Source organism: Oncorhynchus mykiss, chromosome 24, assembly GCF_057628025.1.
Source record: "Oncorhynchus mykiss isolate SJ-2025 chromosome 24, ASM5762802v1, whole genome shotgun sequence".
Taxonomy (NCBI): Eukaryota; Metazoa; Chordata; class Actinopteri; order Salmoniformes; family Salmonidae; genus Oncorhynchus; species Oncorhynchus mykiss.
This window is the reverse complement of record NC_143045.1, coordinates 16,523,918-16,537,768: the sequence shown is the minus strand read 5'-3', so window position 1 is coordinate 16,537,768 and position 13,851 is coordinate 16,523,918. Positions and strand designations below refer to the sequence as shown.

General features: G+C 48.6%; 1 protein-coding gene across 14 annotated transcripts in view; it reads left to right on the top strand.

Annotated features, from left to right (window-relative positions):
• LOC110503843 (BCAS3 microtubule associated cell migration factor) overlaps positions 1-13,851 on the top strand; it is a 340,843-nt gene that overhangs the window by 144,859 nt on the left and 182,133 nt on the right. For 4 of the 14 annotated variants that reach the window (XM_090218451.1, XM_090218449.1, XM_090218450.1 and 1 more), the window contains one exon: positions 8,851-8,925. The exons of the other annotated variants lie outside the window; for them this stretch is intronic. In XM_090218451.1, the coding sequence (XP_090074577.1) occupies positions 8,851-8,925 (75 nt within the window). The remainder of the gene's footprint in view (positions 1-8,850; positions 8,926-13,851) is intronic. 14 annotated transcript variants of the gene reach the window in all.

The window sequence follows — 13,851 nt, the reverse complement described above, 5'->3', positions numbered from 1 at the left end:
GTTAAGATCAATGTGACTGGTATGATGTTGTGGTATTTCTGCCGTGTGTTCTATACGGTCTTATGATCCGGTGATTGAGTGGATGAATAGTAAAGGCCTTGGATGTAGAAGGTACAGTAACCTTGTTTGTTTTATCACCACTGTATCTTCACTTGAAGCCCTGTTTTGACGAGGTATCACACTCCCTTTCACCAAAAACCTAAATCATCAACAAAGTACATTCTTACCTGGTCTGAACCAGGAAGAATCTCTATCGCTCTATCGTTCTCTCTCTCTCTATCGTTCCCCCTCTCTATCGTTATCTCTCTCTATCGTTCTCTCTCTATTGTTCCCTCTCTCTATCGTTCTCTCTCTCTATCGTTCTCTCTCTATCGTTCTCTCTATCGTTCTCTTTCTCTATCGTTCTCTCTCTATCATTCTCTTTCTCTATCGTTCTCTGTCTCTATCGTTCTCTTTCTCTATCGTTCTCTTTCTCTATCGTTCTCTCTCTCGTTCTCTCTCTCGTTCTCTCTCTCTCTCTCTCGTTGTCTGAAGGAGGAGGAGGAGAGGCGGTAGGAGGAGGAGAGATGAAGGGAGGGTAGTGATCGTTATCAGTCTCAGCTCTCTGACCTGCCACCGGTGTGGCGCCTCTTATCTCACACACACATCTCTTTTCTCTTACCTTCAAAAGGACAAGTGTGTGTTATTTTTGCCATGGATTAGTGCAGATTGTGTGTGTACATGTTTTTTTGCAGCTAATGTAGCCAAGGTCCCAGCAACTTGTGATTTGAATAAGTGCTTAGTGGCAGTAACATCAGTCATACAGTAAGTTAGTTCCACTGTAGAGACTCTTCCAGTCATTGGGACTCATAGACAGTCTCCCCAGTGTCTGGGATGTTATCTCTGTATGTGCTGTATCCTACAGTACACACTCCACTAAATCATTCCCCAGGGGCTTAGGACTGGATCACACACACCCGCACACGCACGCACATGCGTATACACACACACACGCGTATACACACACACACGCGTATACACATACACACGCGTATACACATACACATTTATGGGCAGGGATGAGGGAAGTGGAAGCTCTACAGCCAAAGTCTCACTTTTCCATCCTAAACAAAATCAATGGGACATGCAGCCGCCATTATCAATACTGTCTATCTGGTCCCGAAGAGTCACTATGAGGGCCTGTCTGTGTGTGTGTGTCTGTATGTTCCACATACGTAGACTAGGTGAGTGTCCTGGTAGACTACACAGGATCATTCTGTGGTACGGCGGGACCAAAGAAACAATGCTGGAGGCCACAAACAAAGACAGAAAGAAAGGCTGTTCATCTTCTCTGTGCTGATATCTCTCTGACAGGGATCACAGCGTCCCTACAGTCTAGATAGGTAGTTGTTTTGTTATGACTCAGTTAAGAAAACACGTTGCTCCTTGTTCTGGAGAAAAACACTTCCTTTACCCCCCCTCCCACTTGTGTGTGCCGAGCTGGCGTGACTTTTATCAGAAGCCAGGGATCTAACTTGTTTTGTTGCTGGCGACAGAGCACGGAGGCAGAGAGACGATGCAGGCATGTTATGAGACAGTTATCACGTGTGTCCTCTTGATAGGAGGAGAAGGAGAGGTCACGGCACCAAAGAAACTTAGTGAACACTGCTGCCGTTAGGCATTAAAAGTGTGTTTAGTCCATTAAACAGAGACAGTTGGTATTAATGGTCTAATCAATGTTGAATCTGTAGCTGACAGCCATTAGAGAGATAAGAACATCTGAGAGACTACCTGACACTATACCTGGTACTATACCTGGTACTATACCTGACACTATACCTGACACTATACCTGGTACTATACCTGACACTATACCTGACACTATACCTGGTACTATACCTGACACTATACCTGGTACTATACCTGACACTATACCTGGTACTATACCTGGTACTATACCTGACACTATACCTGACACTATACCTGGCACTATACCTGACACTATACCTGACACTATACCTGGTACTATACCTGACACTATACCTGACACTATACCTGACACTATACCTGGTACTATACCTGACACTATACCTGGTACTATACCTGACACTATACCTGACACTATACCTGACACTATACCTGACACTATACCTGGTACTATACCTGACACTATACCTGGCACTATACCTGACACTATACCTGGTACTATACCTGACACTATACCTGACACTATACCTGACACTATACCTGACACTATACCTGACACTATACCTGACACTATACCTGACACTATACCTGGTACTATACCTGACACTATACCTGACACTATACCTGGTACTATACCTGGTACTATACCTGGTACTATACCTGACACTATACCTGACACTATACCTGACACTATACCTGGTACTATACCTGGCACTTTACCTGACTCTATACCTGGTACTATACCTGGTATTATACCTGGTACTATACCTGACACTATACCTGGCACTATACCTGACACTATACCTGGTACTATACCTGACACTATACCTGGTACTATACCTCACACTATACCTGACACTATACCTGACACTATACCTGACACTATACCTGGTACTATACCTGACACTATACCTGGTACTATACCTGGTACTATACCTCACACTATACCTGACACTATACCTGACACTATACCTGGCACTATACCTGGCACTATACCTGGTACTATACCTGGTACTATACCTGGTACTATACCTCACACTATACCTCACACTATACCTGGTACTATACCTGACACACCTGGTACTATACCTGGTACTATACCTGGTACTATACCTGGCACTATACCTGGCACTATACCTGGCACTATACCTGGCACTATACCTGACACTATACCTGGTACTATACCTGACACTATACCTGGTACTATACCTGGTACTATACCTCACACTATACCTCACACTATACCTGGTACTATACCTGACACTATACCTGGTACTATACCTGGTACTATACCTCACACTATACCTCACACTATACCTGACACTATACCTGACACTATACCTGGCACTATACCTGACACTATACCTGGTACTATACCTGGTACTATACCTGGTACTATACCTGACACTATACCTGACACTATACCTGACACTATACCTGGTACTATACCTGGTACTATACCTGACACTATACCTGGTACTATACCTGGTACTATACCTGACACTATACCTGGTACTATACCTGGTACTATACCTGACACTATACCTGACACTATACCTGACACTATACCTGGTACTATACCTGGTACTATACCTGGTACTATACCTGACACTATACCTGACACTATACCTGACACTATACCTGGCACTATACCTGACACTATACCTGGTACTATACCTGACACTATACCTGGCACTATACCTGGTACTATACCTGACACTATACCTGCCACCATACCTGGCACTATACCTGGCACTATACCTGGCACTATACCTGACACTATACCTGGCACTATACCTGGCACTATACCTGCCACCATACCTGCCACCATACCTGCCACCATACCTGCCACCATACCTGGCACTATACCTGGCACTATACCTGGCACTATACCTGGCACTATACCTGGTACTATACCTGGCACTATACCTGGTACTATACCTGGCACTATACCTGACACTATACCTGACACTATACCTGGTACTATACCTGACACTATACCTGACACTATACCTGGCACTATACCTGGCACTATACCTGACACTATACCTGGTACTATACCTGGTACTATACCTGACACTATACCTGGTACTATACCTGACACTATACCTGGCACTATACCTGGCACTATACCTGGCACTATACTTGGCACTATACTTGGCACTATACCTGACACTATACCTGGCACTATACCTGGCACTATACCTGGCACTATACCTGGCACTTTACCTGACTCTATACCTGGTACTATACCTGGTACTATACCTGGTACTATACCTGACACTATACATGGTACTATACCTGGCACTTTACCTGACTCTATACCTGGTACTATACCTGACACTATATCTGGTACTATACCTGGTACTATACCTGACACTATACCTGGCACTTTACCTGGCACTATACCTGGCACTATACCTGGCACTATACCTGGCACTATACCTGACACTATACCTGACACTATACCTGGCACTATACCTGGCACTATACCTGACACTATACCTGGCACTATACCTGGCACTATACCTGACACTATACCTGACACTATAGCTGACACTATACCTGGTACTATACCTGGTACTATACCTGGTACTATACCTGACACTATACCTGACACTATACCTGGTACTATACCTGGTACTATACCTGACACTATACCTGACACTGTCACAGCTTACGCTGCTGCTCACTGAGACAGAGACAGAGAGAGATGTTTCCCATGCCAATAAAGCCCCTTGAATTGAATTGAGAGAGACGGATTGTCACCTGCTCAGTGCAGCCACTCCTTGTCATGCACCCCCCAGGGCAGGAGGGGCTTTCCCCAGCTGTTGTAGTAAGAGGTGGAGGGATGGATGAATCGGAGGGGGAATGGGTGAGTCCCTTCAACTGCCCAGGAAGGTAGAGGGGCACCTGCACACACACAGAGTAACTGATCCTTAACCCTATACCCCACAATTACCTGAGCAGCCATAAAGGCCTCCTATGTGTGGAGAGATAGTGGCCACATTCACAACCATTATGCCATATGATCTCTTCCTTTAAGGAAATGGGGGGGATATCTTTCTTTCATTACCCGTGACCTCACTCCCTCCTCTTCCCCCCCCCATACACCCTTATTTTTCCCCATCTACTCTTCTTTCTCTCCTCCCATCAATGGGGTCCTTGTCACCTGTCCCCTCTGCTCTCTAAGAGTTTCACGTCTTCCGGTGGCCTGGGGGTTGCCAGGACAATACGTTGGTGGCACCAGTTCTAACAGAGATCTGTTTTGTCATCACACCCCTGTAATCAGCCAGTGAAAGATACCATTCTTATCACCACACCGCTTTGTCTGACAGAGAGGAGGAGAGGGAGGGTTAGAGGAGGAGAGGGAGGGTTAGAGGAGGAGAGGGAGGGTTAGAGGAGGAGAGGGAGGGATGGTTAGAGGAGGAGACGGAGGGATGGTTAGAGGAGGAGAGGGAGAGAGGGTTAGAGGAGGAGGAGAGGGAGGGATGGTTAGAGGAGGAGGAGAGGGATGGAGGGTTAGAAGAGGAGGAGAGGGAGGGAGGGAGGGTTAGAGGAGGAGAGGGGGGTTAGAGGAGGAGAGGGAGGGTTAGAGGAGGAGATGGAGGGAGGGTTAGAGGAGGAGAGGGAGGTACTGTTAAAGGAGGAGAGGGAGGGAGGGTTAGAGGAGGATAGGGAGGGTTAGAGGAGGAGAGGGAGGGTTAGAGGAGGAGAGGGAGGGTTAGAGGAGGAGAGGGAGGGTTAGAGGAGGAGAGGGAGGGAGGGTTAGAAGAGGAGGAGAGGGAGGGAGGGAGGGTTAGAGGAGGAGAGGGGGGGTTAGAGGAGGAGAGGGGGGGTTAGAGGAGGAGATGGAGGGAGGGTTAGAGGAGGAGAGGGAGGGTTAAAGGAGGAGAGGGAGGGAGGGTTAAAGGAGGAGAGGGAGGGAGGGTTAAAGGAGGAGAGGGAGGGAGGGTTAGAGGAGGAGAGGGAGGGATAGAGGAGGAGAGGGGGGGTTAGAGGAGGAGAGGGGGGGTTAGAGGAGGAGAGGGAGGGTTAGAGGAGGAGAGGGAGGGTTAGAGGAGGAGAGGGAGGGTTAGAGGAGGAGAGGGAGGGAGGGTTAGAGGAGGAGAGGGAGGGCGGGAGGGTTAAAGGAGGAGAGGGAGGGAGGGTTAGAGGAGGAGAGGGAGGGAGGGTTAGAGGAGGAGAGGGAGGGTTAGAGGAGGAGAGGGAGGGAGGGAGGGTTAGAGGAGGAGAGGGGTTAGAGGAGGAGAGTGAGGGTTATAGGAGGAGAGGGAGGGTTAGAGGAGGAGAGGGAGAGAGGGAGGGTTAGAGGAGGAGAGGGTTAGAGGAGGAGAGGGAGGGTTAAAGGAGGAGAGGGAGGGAGGGTTAAAGGAGGAGAGGGAGGGAGGGTTAGATGAGGAGAGGGAGGGATAGAGGGATAGAGGAGGAGAGGGGGGGTTAGAGGAGGAGAGGGGGGGTTAGAGGAGGAGAGGGAGGGAGGGTTAGATGAGGAGAGGGAGGGATAGAGGGATAGAGGAGGAGAGGGGGGGTTAGAGGAGGAGAGGGGGGTTAGAGGAGGAGAGGGAGGGAGGGAGGGAGGGTTAGAGGAGGAGGAGGAGAGGGAGGGAGGGTTAGAGGAGGAGAGGGAGGGTTATAGAAGGAGAGGGTAAGAGACTGAGCAAGAGCGTGGGGAAAGGGGGGATGAGAGAGCGAGAGACATGAAGGCCTAGCTTTTCTATCCCCACTGCTATTTCTTCCTCTCTCTGTCCTCTTTCTTCCTCTTTTCTCTTCCTCTTTCCTGGGGAGATGACAGTAAATGGTTTCAGCTTGTTTTGGTAGCTGCCTGGATGTAATGTTGCCGTGTCTGTTGTCTTTTTTAAGACTTGGGGGGGATGGGGGGGTTGGCCACATGTAAGGGTTTCTGGTGAGTGTGTGGGTGCATGAAATGGATGGAAGTGGAAGCTGGAAGAACGTGTGTGACATTGATTAGTGTGTGCTGATGATCAGGGTTAGTGCACTTTTGAGCTGGAGAGAGAGTCTGTGTGTGTAATGCCAGGGGGCAGTGGATGCCATAGGTGTTCTGTGTGTGTAATGCCAGGGGGCCGTGGATCCCATAGGTGTTCTGTGTGTGTAATGCTCAGTGGGTAGTGGATGCCATAGGTGTTCTGTGTGTGTAATGCCAGGGGGCGGTTGATGCTATAGGTGTTCTGTGTGTGTAATGCCAGGGGGTAGTGGATGCCATAGGTGTTCTGTGTGTGTAATGCCAGGGGGCAGTGGATGCCATAGGTGTTCTGTGTGTGTAATGCCAGGGGGCGGTTGATGCCATAGGTGTTCTGTGTGTGTAATGCCAGGGGGCAGTGGATGCCATAGGTGTTCTGTGTGTGTAATGCCAGGGGGCAGTGGATGTCATAGGTGTTCTGTGTGTGTAATGCCAGGGGGCAGTGGATGCCATAGGTGTTCTGTGTGTGTAATGCCAGGGGGCGGTTGATGCCATAGGTGTTCTGTGTGTGTAATGCCAGGGGGCAGTGGATGACATAGGTGTTCTGTGTGTGTAATGCCAGGGGGTAGTGGATGCCATAGGTGTTCTGTGTGTGTAATGCCAGGGGGTAGTGGATGCCATAGGTGTTCTGTGTGTGTAATGCCAGGGGGCAGTGGATGCCATAGGTGTTCTGTGTGTGTAATTCCATAGGTGTTCTGTGTGTGTAATGCCAGGGGGCAGTGGATGCCATAGGTGTTCTGTGTGTGTAATGCCAGGGGGTAGTGGATGCCATAGGTGTTCTGTGTGTGTAATGCCAGGGGGCAGTGGATGCCATAGGTGTTCTGTGTGTGTAATGCCAGGGGGCAGTGGATGCCATAGGTGTTCTGTGTGTGTAATGCCAGGGGGCAGTGGATGCCATAGGTGTTCTGTGTGTGTAATGCCAGGGGGCAGTGGATGCCATAGGTGTTCTGTGTGTGTAATGCCAGGGGGCAGTGGATGTCATAGGTGTTCTGTGTGTGTAATGCCAGGGGGCAGTGGATGCCATAGGTGTTCTGTGTGTGTAATGCCAGGGGGCAGTGGATGCCATAGGTGTTCTGTGTGTGTAATGCCAGGGGGCGGTTGATGCCATAGGTGTTCTGTGTGTGTAATGCCAGGGGGCAGTGGATGCCATAGGTGTTCTGTGTGTGTAATGCCAGGGGGCAGTGGATCCCATAGGTGTTCTGTGTGTGTAATGCCAGGGGGCAGTGGATGCCATAGGTGTTCTGTGTGTGTAATGCCAGGGGGCAGTGGATGCCATAGGTGTTCTGTGTGTGTAATGCCAGGGGGCAGTGGATGCCATAGGTGTTCTGTGTGTGTAATGCCAGGGGGCAGTGGATGCCATAGGTGTTCTGTGTGTGTAATGCCAGGGGGCAGTGGATGCCATAGGTGTTCTGTGTGTGTAATGCCAGGGGGCAGTGGATCCCATAGGTGTTCTGTGTGTGTAATGCCAGGGGGCAGTGGATGCCATAGGTGTTCTGTGTGTGTAATGCCAGGGGGCAGTGGATGCCATAGGTGTTCTGTGTGTGTAATGCCAGGGGGCAGTGGATGCCATAGGTGTTCTGTGTGTGTAATGCCAGGGGGCAGTGGATGACATAGGTGTTCTGTGTGTGTAATGCCAGGGGGCCGTGGATGCCATAGGTGTTCTGTGTGTGTAATGCCAGGGGGTAGTGGATGCCATAGGTGTTCTGTGTGTGTAATGCCAGGGGGCAGTGGATGCTGAGCGGCTGAAAGGACACCAATGTGCTGGGTATCTGCTGTGTGTTCCCTGTTCAACCTCACACTGTGTGATGTGTCTGAGTGGGGACATGAGGGTGTGTCTGCAAGGTCACTCCTGTCCCCTTAAGTGTCTCTGTTAACTGTTATGTATCCATGGGTATGTCTGTGTGTATGTAGGAAGTAAATATGCATACACACATACAGATGTCAATACCCCCACCCACCCTAAGCCTGCGTGGCAGGGTGTGTAGTGTCACTTTAGGGACGACATGTCAGTTTGGAGACAATGCCATCCCTAAATACACATGACCTTAATCCTATAGAGCTGCAGAGTGCCAGCCTTTACCCTCCATGTAAGGCACTGGGCCGTTGTGGGCACACATGCATGGATGGATGTGTTTCTCAGGGTATAGATAGCCTATAGAAATGTATTCCTTATGTCTCTTCAGGGGAAAAGTCCTTGTCATCATCGTTAACACTGACAAGTCCACTCCGAGACGACCCTGGAGTAGACACCATGCAAAGTTGGTGACAACTCTCTTTCTCCTATCACTTCATCCCTCCACTCCCATCACTTCGTCCCTCCACTCCTATCACTTCGTCCCTCCCTCTCTCTCCCCAGCATATGCCTCCCACTCTCTACGAGCCTACCCCTTCCCTCCCTCGTCTCCCTCCCATCTCTCCCTCGTCTCCATGACACTAACTCACTTTGGCAGTGTTAAAGTAGGTCCCAGCCGGCCCTCTCAGCTCCATAATGGATCGATCTGGACGACCCCACAGCCGGCAGCTGTAATGGTATTTTTTACACCCAGCTAGCTAGCGAAGGCGGAGCAGAGTAACGCTAATGCACACCGCCGCCCTCCAACACACTCCGTCTGTAAAGCAGAGTGGGGGTCGCATCGCTGACAAGTGGTTAAAAATGAATAGGAGATGGAAAATGAGAACGCAGTCAGGAGGGAGAGCGGGAGGGAGAAAGTGAGAGATGATAGAAACAGAGGGGTGAACTCATTTCAGTCTCCCAATGTGGGGATGCTTGTCAGAAATGCTTTCTATCACTATCATTCTTTTTCTAGTTCCTCCCTGTCTCGCTGTCTCTCTTTCTTAGTCCATGTGGCAATATTCCACATGTTCTATTCAGCCCAGTTGAAGTTAGAATGTGGGGCAATATCGCCCCACCTAAGTAATTGGAGGGGAAACTTTAGCTATTTGTAGTCTATTCACAAAGCCCAGGTGGCACAATGGTTGTTTTATAGTTATTTTAGTCTCCTGATGGTTTTGTCCTTGTGCAGGTTGAGTTGTGGAGTCGATATTATGAGCTGTTGAGGGATTGGCCGGGCTGGGAGGTTGAAAGGACGTTACCATGGTTTCCGACGGCATAGAGGAAGTCACAGTGTCATAGAATGGTCAGGTGACGACTGCCTTACCCCCCCCCTCATCTTTCTTCCCTAAAACCTCTCTCTCTCTCTCTCTCTCTCCCCTTCTCTCTCTCTCTCTCTCTCTCTCTCTCTCTCCCCTTCTCTCTCTCTCTCTCCCCTTCTCTCTCTCTCTCTCTCTCCTCTCTCTCTCTCTCTCTCTCCTTCCCTCCCTCTCTCCCCTCCTCTCTCTCTCTCTCTCTCCCCTTCTCTCTCTCTCTCTCTCTCTCTCTCCTTCTCTCTCTCTCTCTCTCTCTCTCTCTCTCCGTCCCTCCCTCTCTCCCCTCCTCTCTCTCTCTCTCTCTCTCCCCTTCTCTCTCTCCTCTCTCTCTCTCTCTCTCTCTCCTTCCCTCCCTCTCTCCCCTCCTCTCTCTCTCTCTCTCTCCCCTTATCTCTCTCTCTCTCTCCTTCTCTCTCTCTCTCTCTCTCCTTCCCTCCCTCTCTCCCCTCCTCTCTCTCTCTCTCCTTCCCTCCCTCTCTCCTCTCCTCTCTCTCTCTCTCTCTCTCTCTCTCCTCTCTCTCTCTCTCTCGCTCTCTCTCTCTCTCTCTCCTTCCCTCCCTCTCTCCCCTCCTCTCTCTCTCTCTCTCTCTCTCCCCTTCTCTCTCTCTCTCTCTCTCTCTCTCTCCTTCCCTCCCTCTCCCCCCTCCTCTCTCTCTCTCTTTCTCTCCCTACCTCCCCTGGTCGGTCAGCCCCAGTGTCCAGGTGTAGAGATGTGCTGCAGGTAATTTCCTCTGCAGGTGAGCTAGTCTGTGTGTGTGTTAGATGATATCTGCTCACCTGGTCCACCCCAGCCACAGAAGCAGTCTTTGTATATTCATTGTAGTGGGCAGCACACACACCCCTCCAGCCAAGTCACCATCCAGCTAACGGATACATGTGACACCAGCCAGGTAGAGAAAGGGTCGGGTGTGTGAGAGAGGGCAAGAGGGAGAGATTAAGTGTATGTTTGTCTATATTGCGTGTGTCTGTATTGTGTGTGTGTGTCTGCATTATGTGTGTGTGTGTGTGCGTCTGCATTGTGCGTGTGTGTGTCTGCATTGTGCGTGTGTGTGTCTGCATTGTGTGTGTCTGCATTGTGTGTGTGTGTGTATGTCTGCATTGTGCGTGTGTGTCTGCATTGTGTTTGTGTGTGTGTGTCTGCATTGTGTGTGTGTGTGTGTGTGTGTGTCTGTGTGTGTGTGTGACAGGAAGAGTTGGCAGCCTTTCTCTCCTCACCTGGACATTAGGTCCCACGGACGTTTTACTGGAGTGTGTTTCCAATCACCGGAGGAACGTGAAGAACGTCCGCTTGGGGCTTCGTGTGTGTGTGTGTGTGTGTGCGCGCAGCCATAGGTAGAGAAGGATGGAGAGAAATAAATGGAGAAGGATGGAGAGAAAGAAATGGAGAAGGATGGAGAGAAAGAAATGGAGAAGGATGGAGAGAAAGAAATAGAGAAGGATGGAGAGAAAGAAATGGAGAAGGATAGAGAGAAAGAAATGGAGAAGGATGGAGAGAAAGAAATGGAGAAGGATGGAGAGAAAGAAATGGAGAAGGATGGAGAGAAAGAAATGGAGAAGGATGGAGAGAAAGAAATAGAGAAGGATGGAGAGAAAGAAATGGAGAAGGATGGAGAGAAAGAAATGGAGAGAAAGAAATGGAGAAGGATGGAGAGAAAGAAATGGAGAAGGATGGAGAGAAAGAAATGGAGAAGGATGGAGAGAAAGAAATAGAGAAGGATGGAGAGAAAGAAATAGAGAAGGATGGAGAGAAAGAAATAGGATGGAGAGAAAGAAATAGGATGGAGAGAAAGAAATAGGATAGAGAGAAAGAAATAGGATAGAGAGAAAGAAATAGGATGGAGAGAAAGAAATAGGATGGGGAGAAAGAAATAGGATGGGGAGAAAGAAATAGAGGGATGGAGAGAAAGAAATAGAGGGATGGAGAGAAAGAAATAGAGGGATGGGGAGAAAGAAATAGAGGGATGGAGAGAAAGAAATAGAGGGATGGAGAGAAAGAAATAGAGGGATGGAGAGAAAGAAATAGAGGGATGGAGAGAAAGAAATAGGATGTGGAGAAAGAAATAGGATGTGGAGAAAGAAATAGAGGGATGGAGAGAAAGAAATAGAGGGATGGGGAGAAAGAAATAGAGGGATGGAGAGAAAGAAATAGGATGGAGAGAAAGAAATAGGATGGAGAGAAAGAAATAGGATGGGGAGAAAGAAATAGGATGGAGAGAAAGAAATAGGATGGAGAGAAAGAAATAGAGGGATGGGAGAAAGAAATAGAGGGATGGGGAGAAAGAAATAGAGGGATGGAGAGAAGGAAATAGAGGGATGGAGAGAAAGAAATAGAGGGATGGGGAGAAAGAAATAGAGGGATGGAGAGAAAGAAAGAGGGATGGAGAGAAAGAAATAGAGGGATGGAGAGAAGGAAATAGAGGGATGGAGAGAAAGAAATAGAGGGATGGGGAGAAAGAAATAGAGGGATGGAGAGAAAGAAATAGAGGGATGGAGAGAAAGAAATAGAGGGATGGAGAGAAAGAAATAGAGGGATGGAGAGAAAGAAATAGGATGGAGAGAAAGAAATAGGATGGAGAGAAAGAAATAGAGGGATGGAGAGAAAGAAATAGAGGGATGGAGAGAAAGAAATAGAGGGATGGAGAGAAAGAAATAGAGGGATGGAGAGAAAGAAATAGAGGGATGGGGAGAAAGAAATAGAGGGATGGAGAGAAAGAAATAGAGGGATGGAGAGAAAGAAATAGAGGGATGGAGAGAAAGAAATAGAGGGATGGAGAGAAAGAAATAGGATGGAGAGAAAGAAATAGGATGGAGAGAAAGAAATAGGATGGAGAGAAAGAAATAGGATGGAGAGAAAGAAATAGGATGGAGAGAAAGAAATAGGATGGAGAGAAAGAAATAGAGGGATGGGGAGAAAGAAATAGAGGGATGGAGAGAAAGAAATAGAGGGATGGAGAGAAAGAAATAGAGGGATGGAGAGAAAGAAATAGAGGGATGGAGAGAAAGAAATAAAGGGATGGAGAGAAAGAAATAGAGGGATGGAGAGAAAGAAATAGGATGGAGAGAAAGAAATAGGATGGAGAGAAAGAAATAGAGGGATGGGGAGAAAGAAATAGAGGGATGGAGAGAAAGAAATAGAGGGATGGAGAGAAAGAAATAGAGGGATGGAGAGAAAGAAATAGAGGGATGGAGAGAAAGAAATAGAGGGATGGGGAGAAAGAAATAGGATGGAGAGAAAGAAATAGGATGGAGAGAAAGAAATAGAGGGATGGGGAGAAAGAAAGAGGGATGGAGAGAAAGTGAAAGGACTTGCTCCCTCCAAGTCTGCATCATCAGCAGTAGCGTCATCTCTAGGAAACATAAAAGGGAGGAAAAGAAAGAAAGCGAGAGGGACAGAACGTGGACCTCTCTGATGTGATGTCCACTGGTTCTGTCAGCACCTCTGCTGCTTCGTAGCGTCTTCACTGTCGGCCCAAAACCAACCTGACGCTTTTCTTAGTGAGCTCTTTCTTTGTCCTTTTCTTCTGTCTTGAATTTGTAGTAACATGCAGTTGTGTTTGTGTGTTGTCTGTGATGTGTCATGAGGTTTTATCTGTTTGTAAAAGTGCAGCTTTATGTAGGTTTACTGCAGGTGTCTGTATTTTTCTAGGTGTTTGTTTTTATATTCGTGCCGCTTTTGCTGCCCATTGCTGTCTCTTGAATGCCTCCCCTCTTTCTTCTTCCGGGGTTTCCTCCACTTCCCCTCTGTCTCTCTCCCTGTCTCTCTCCCTGTCTCTCTCCCTGTCTCTCTCCCTGTCTCTCTCCCTGTCTCTCTCCCTGTCTCTCTCCCTGTCTCTCTCCCTGTCTCTCTCCCTGTCTCTCTCCCTGTCTCTCTCTCGCCTTCTCTCCCTGTCTCTCTCCCTGTCTCTCTCCCTGTCTCTCTCCCTGTCTCTCTCCCTGTCTCTCTCCCTGTCTCTCTCTCGCCTTCTCTCTCTGTCTCTCTCCCTGTCTCTCTCCCTGTCTCTCTCCCTGTCTCTCTCCCTGTCTCTCTCTCTGTCTCT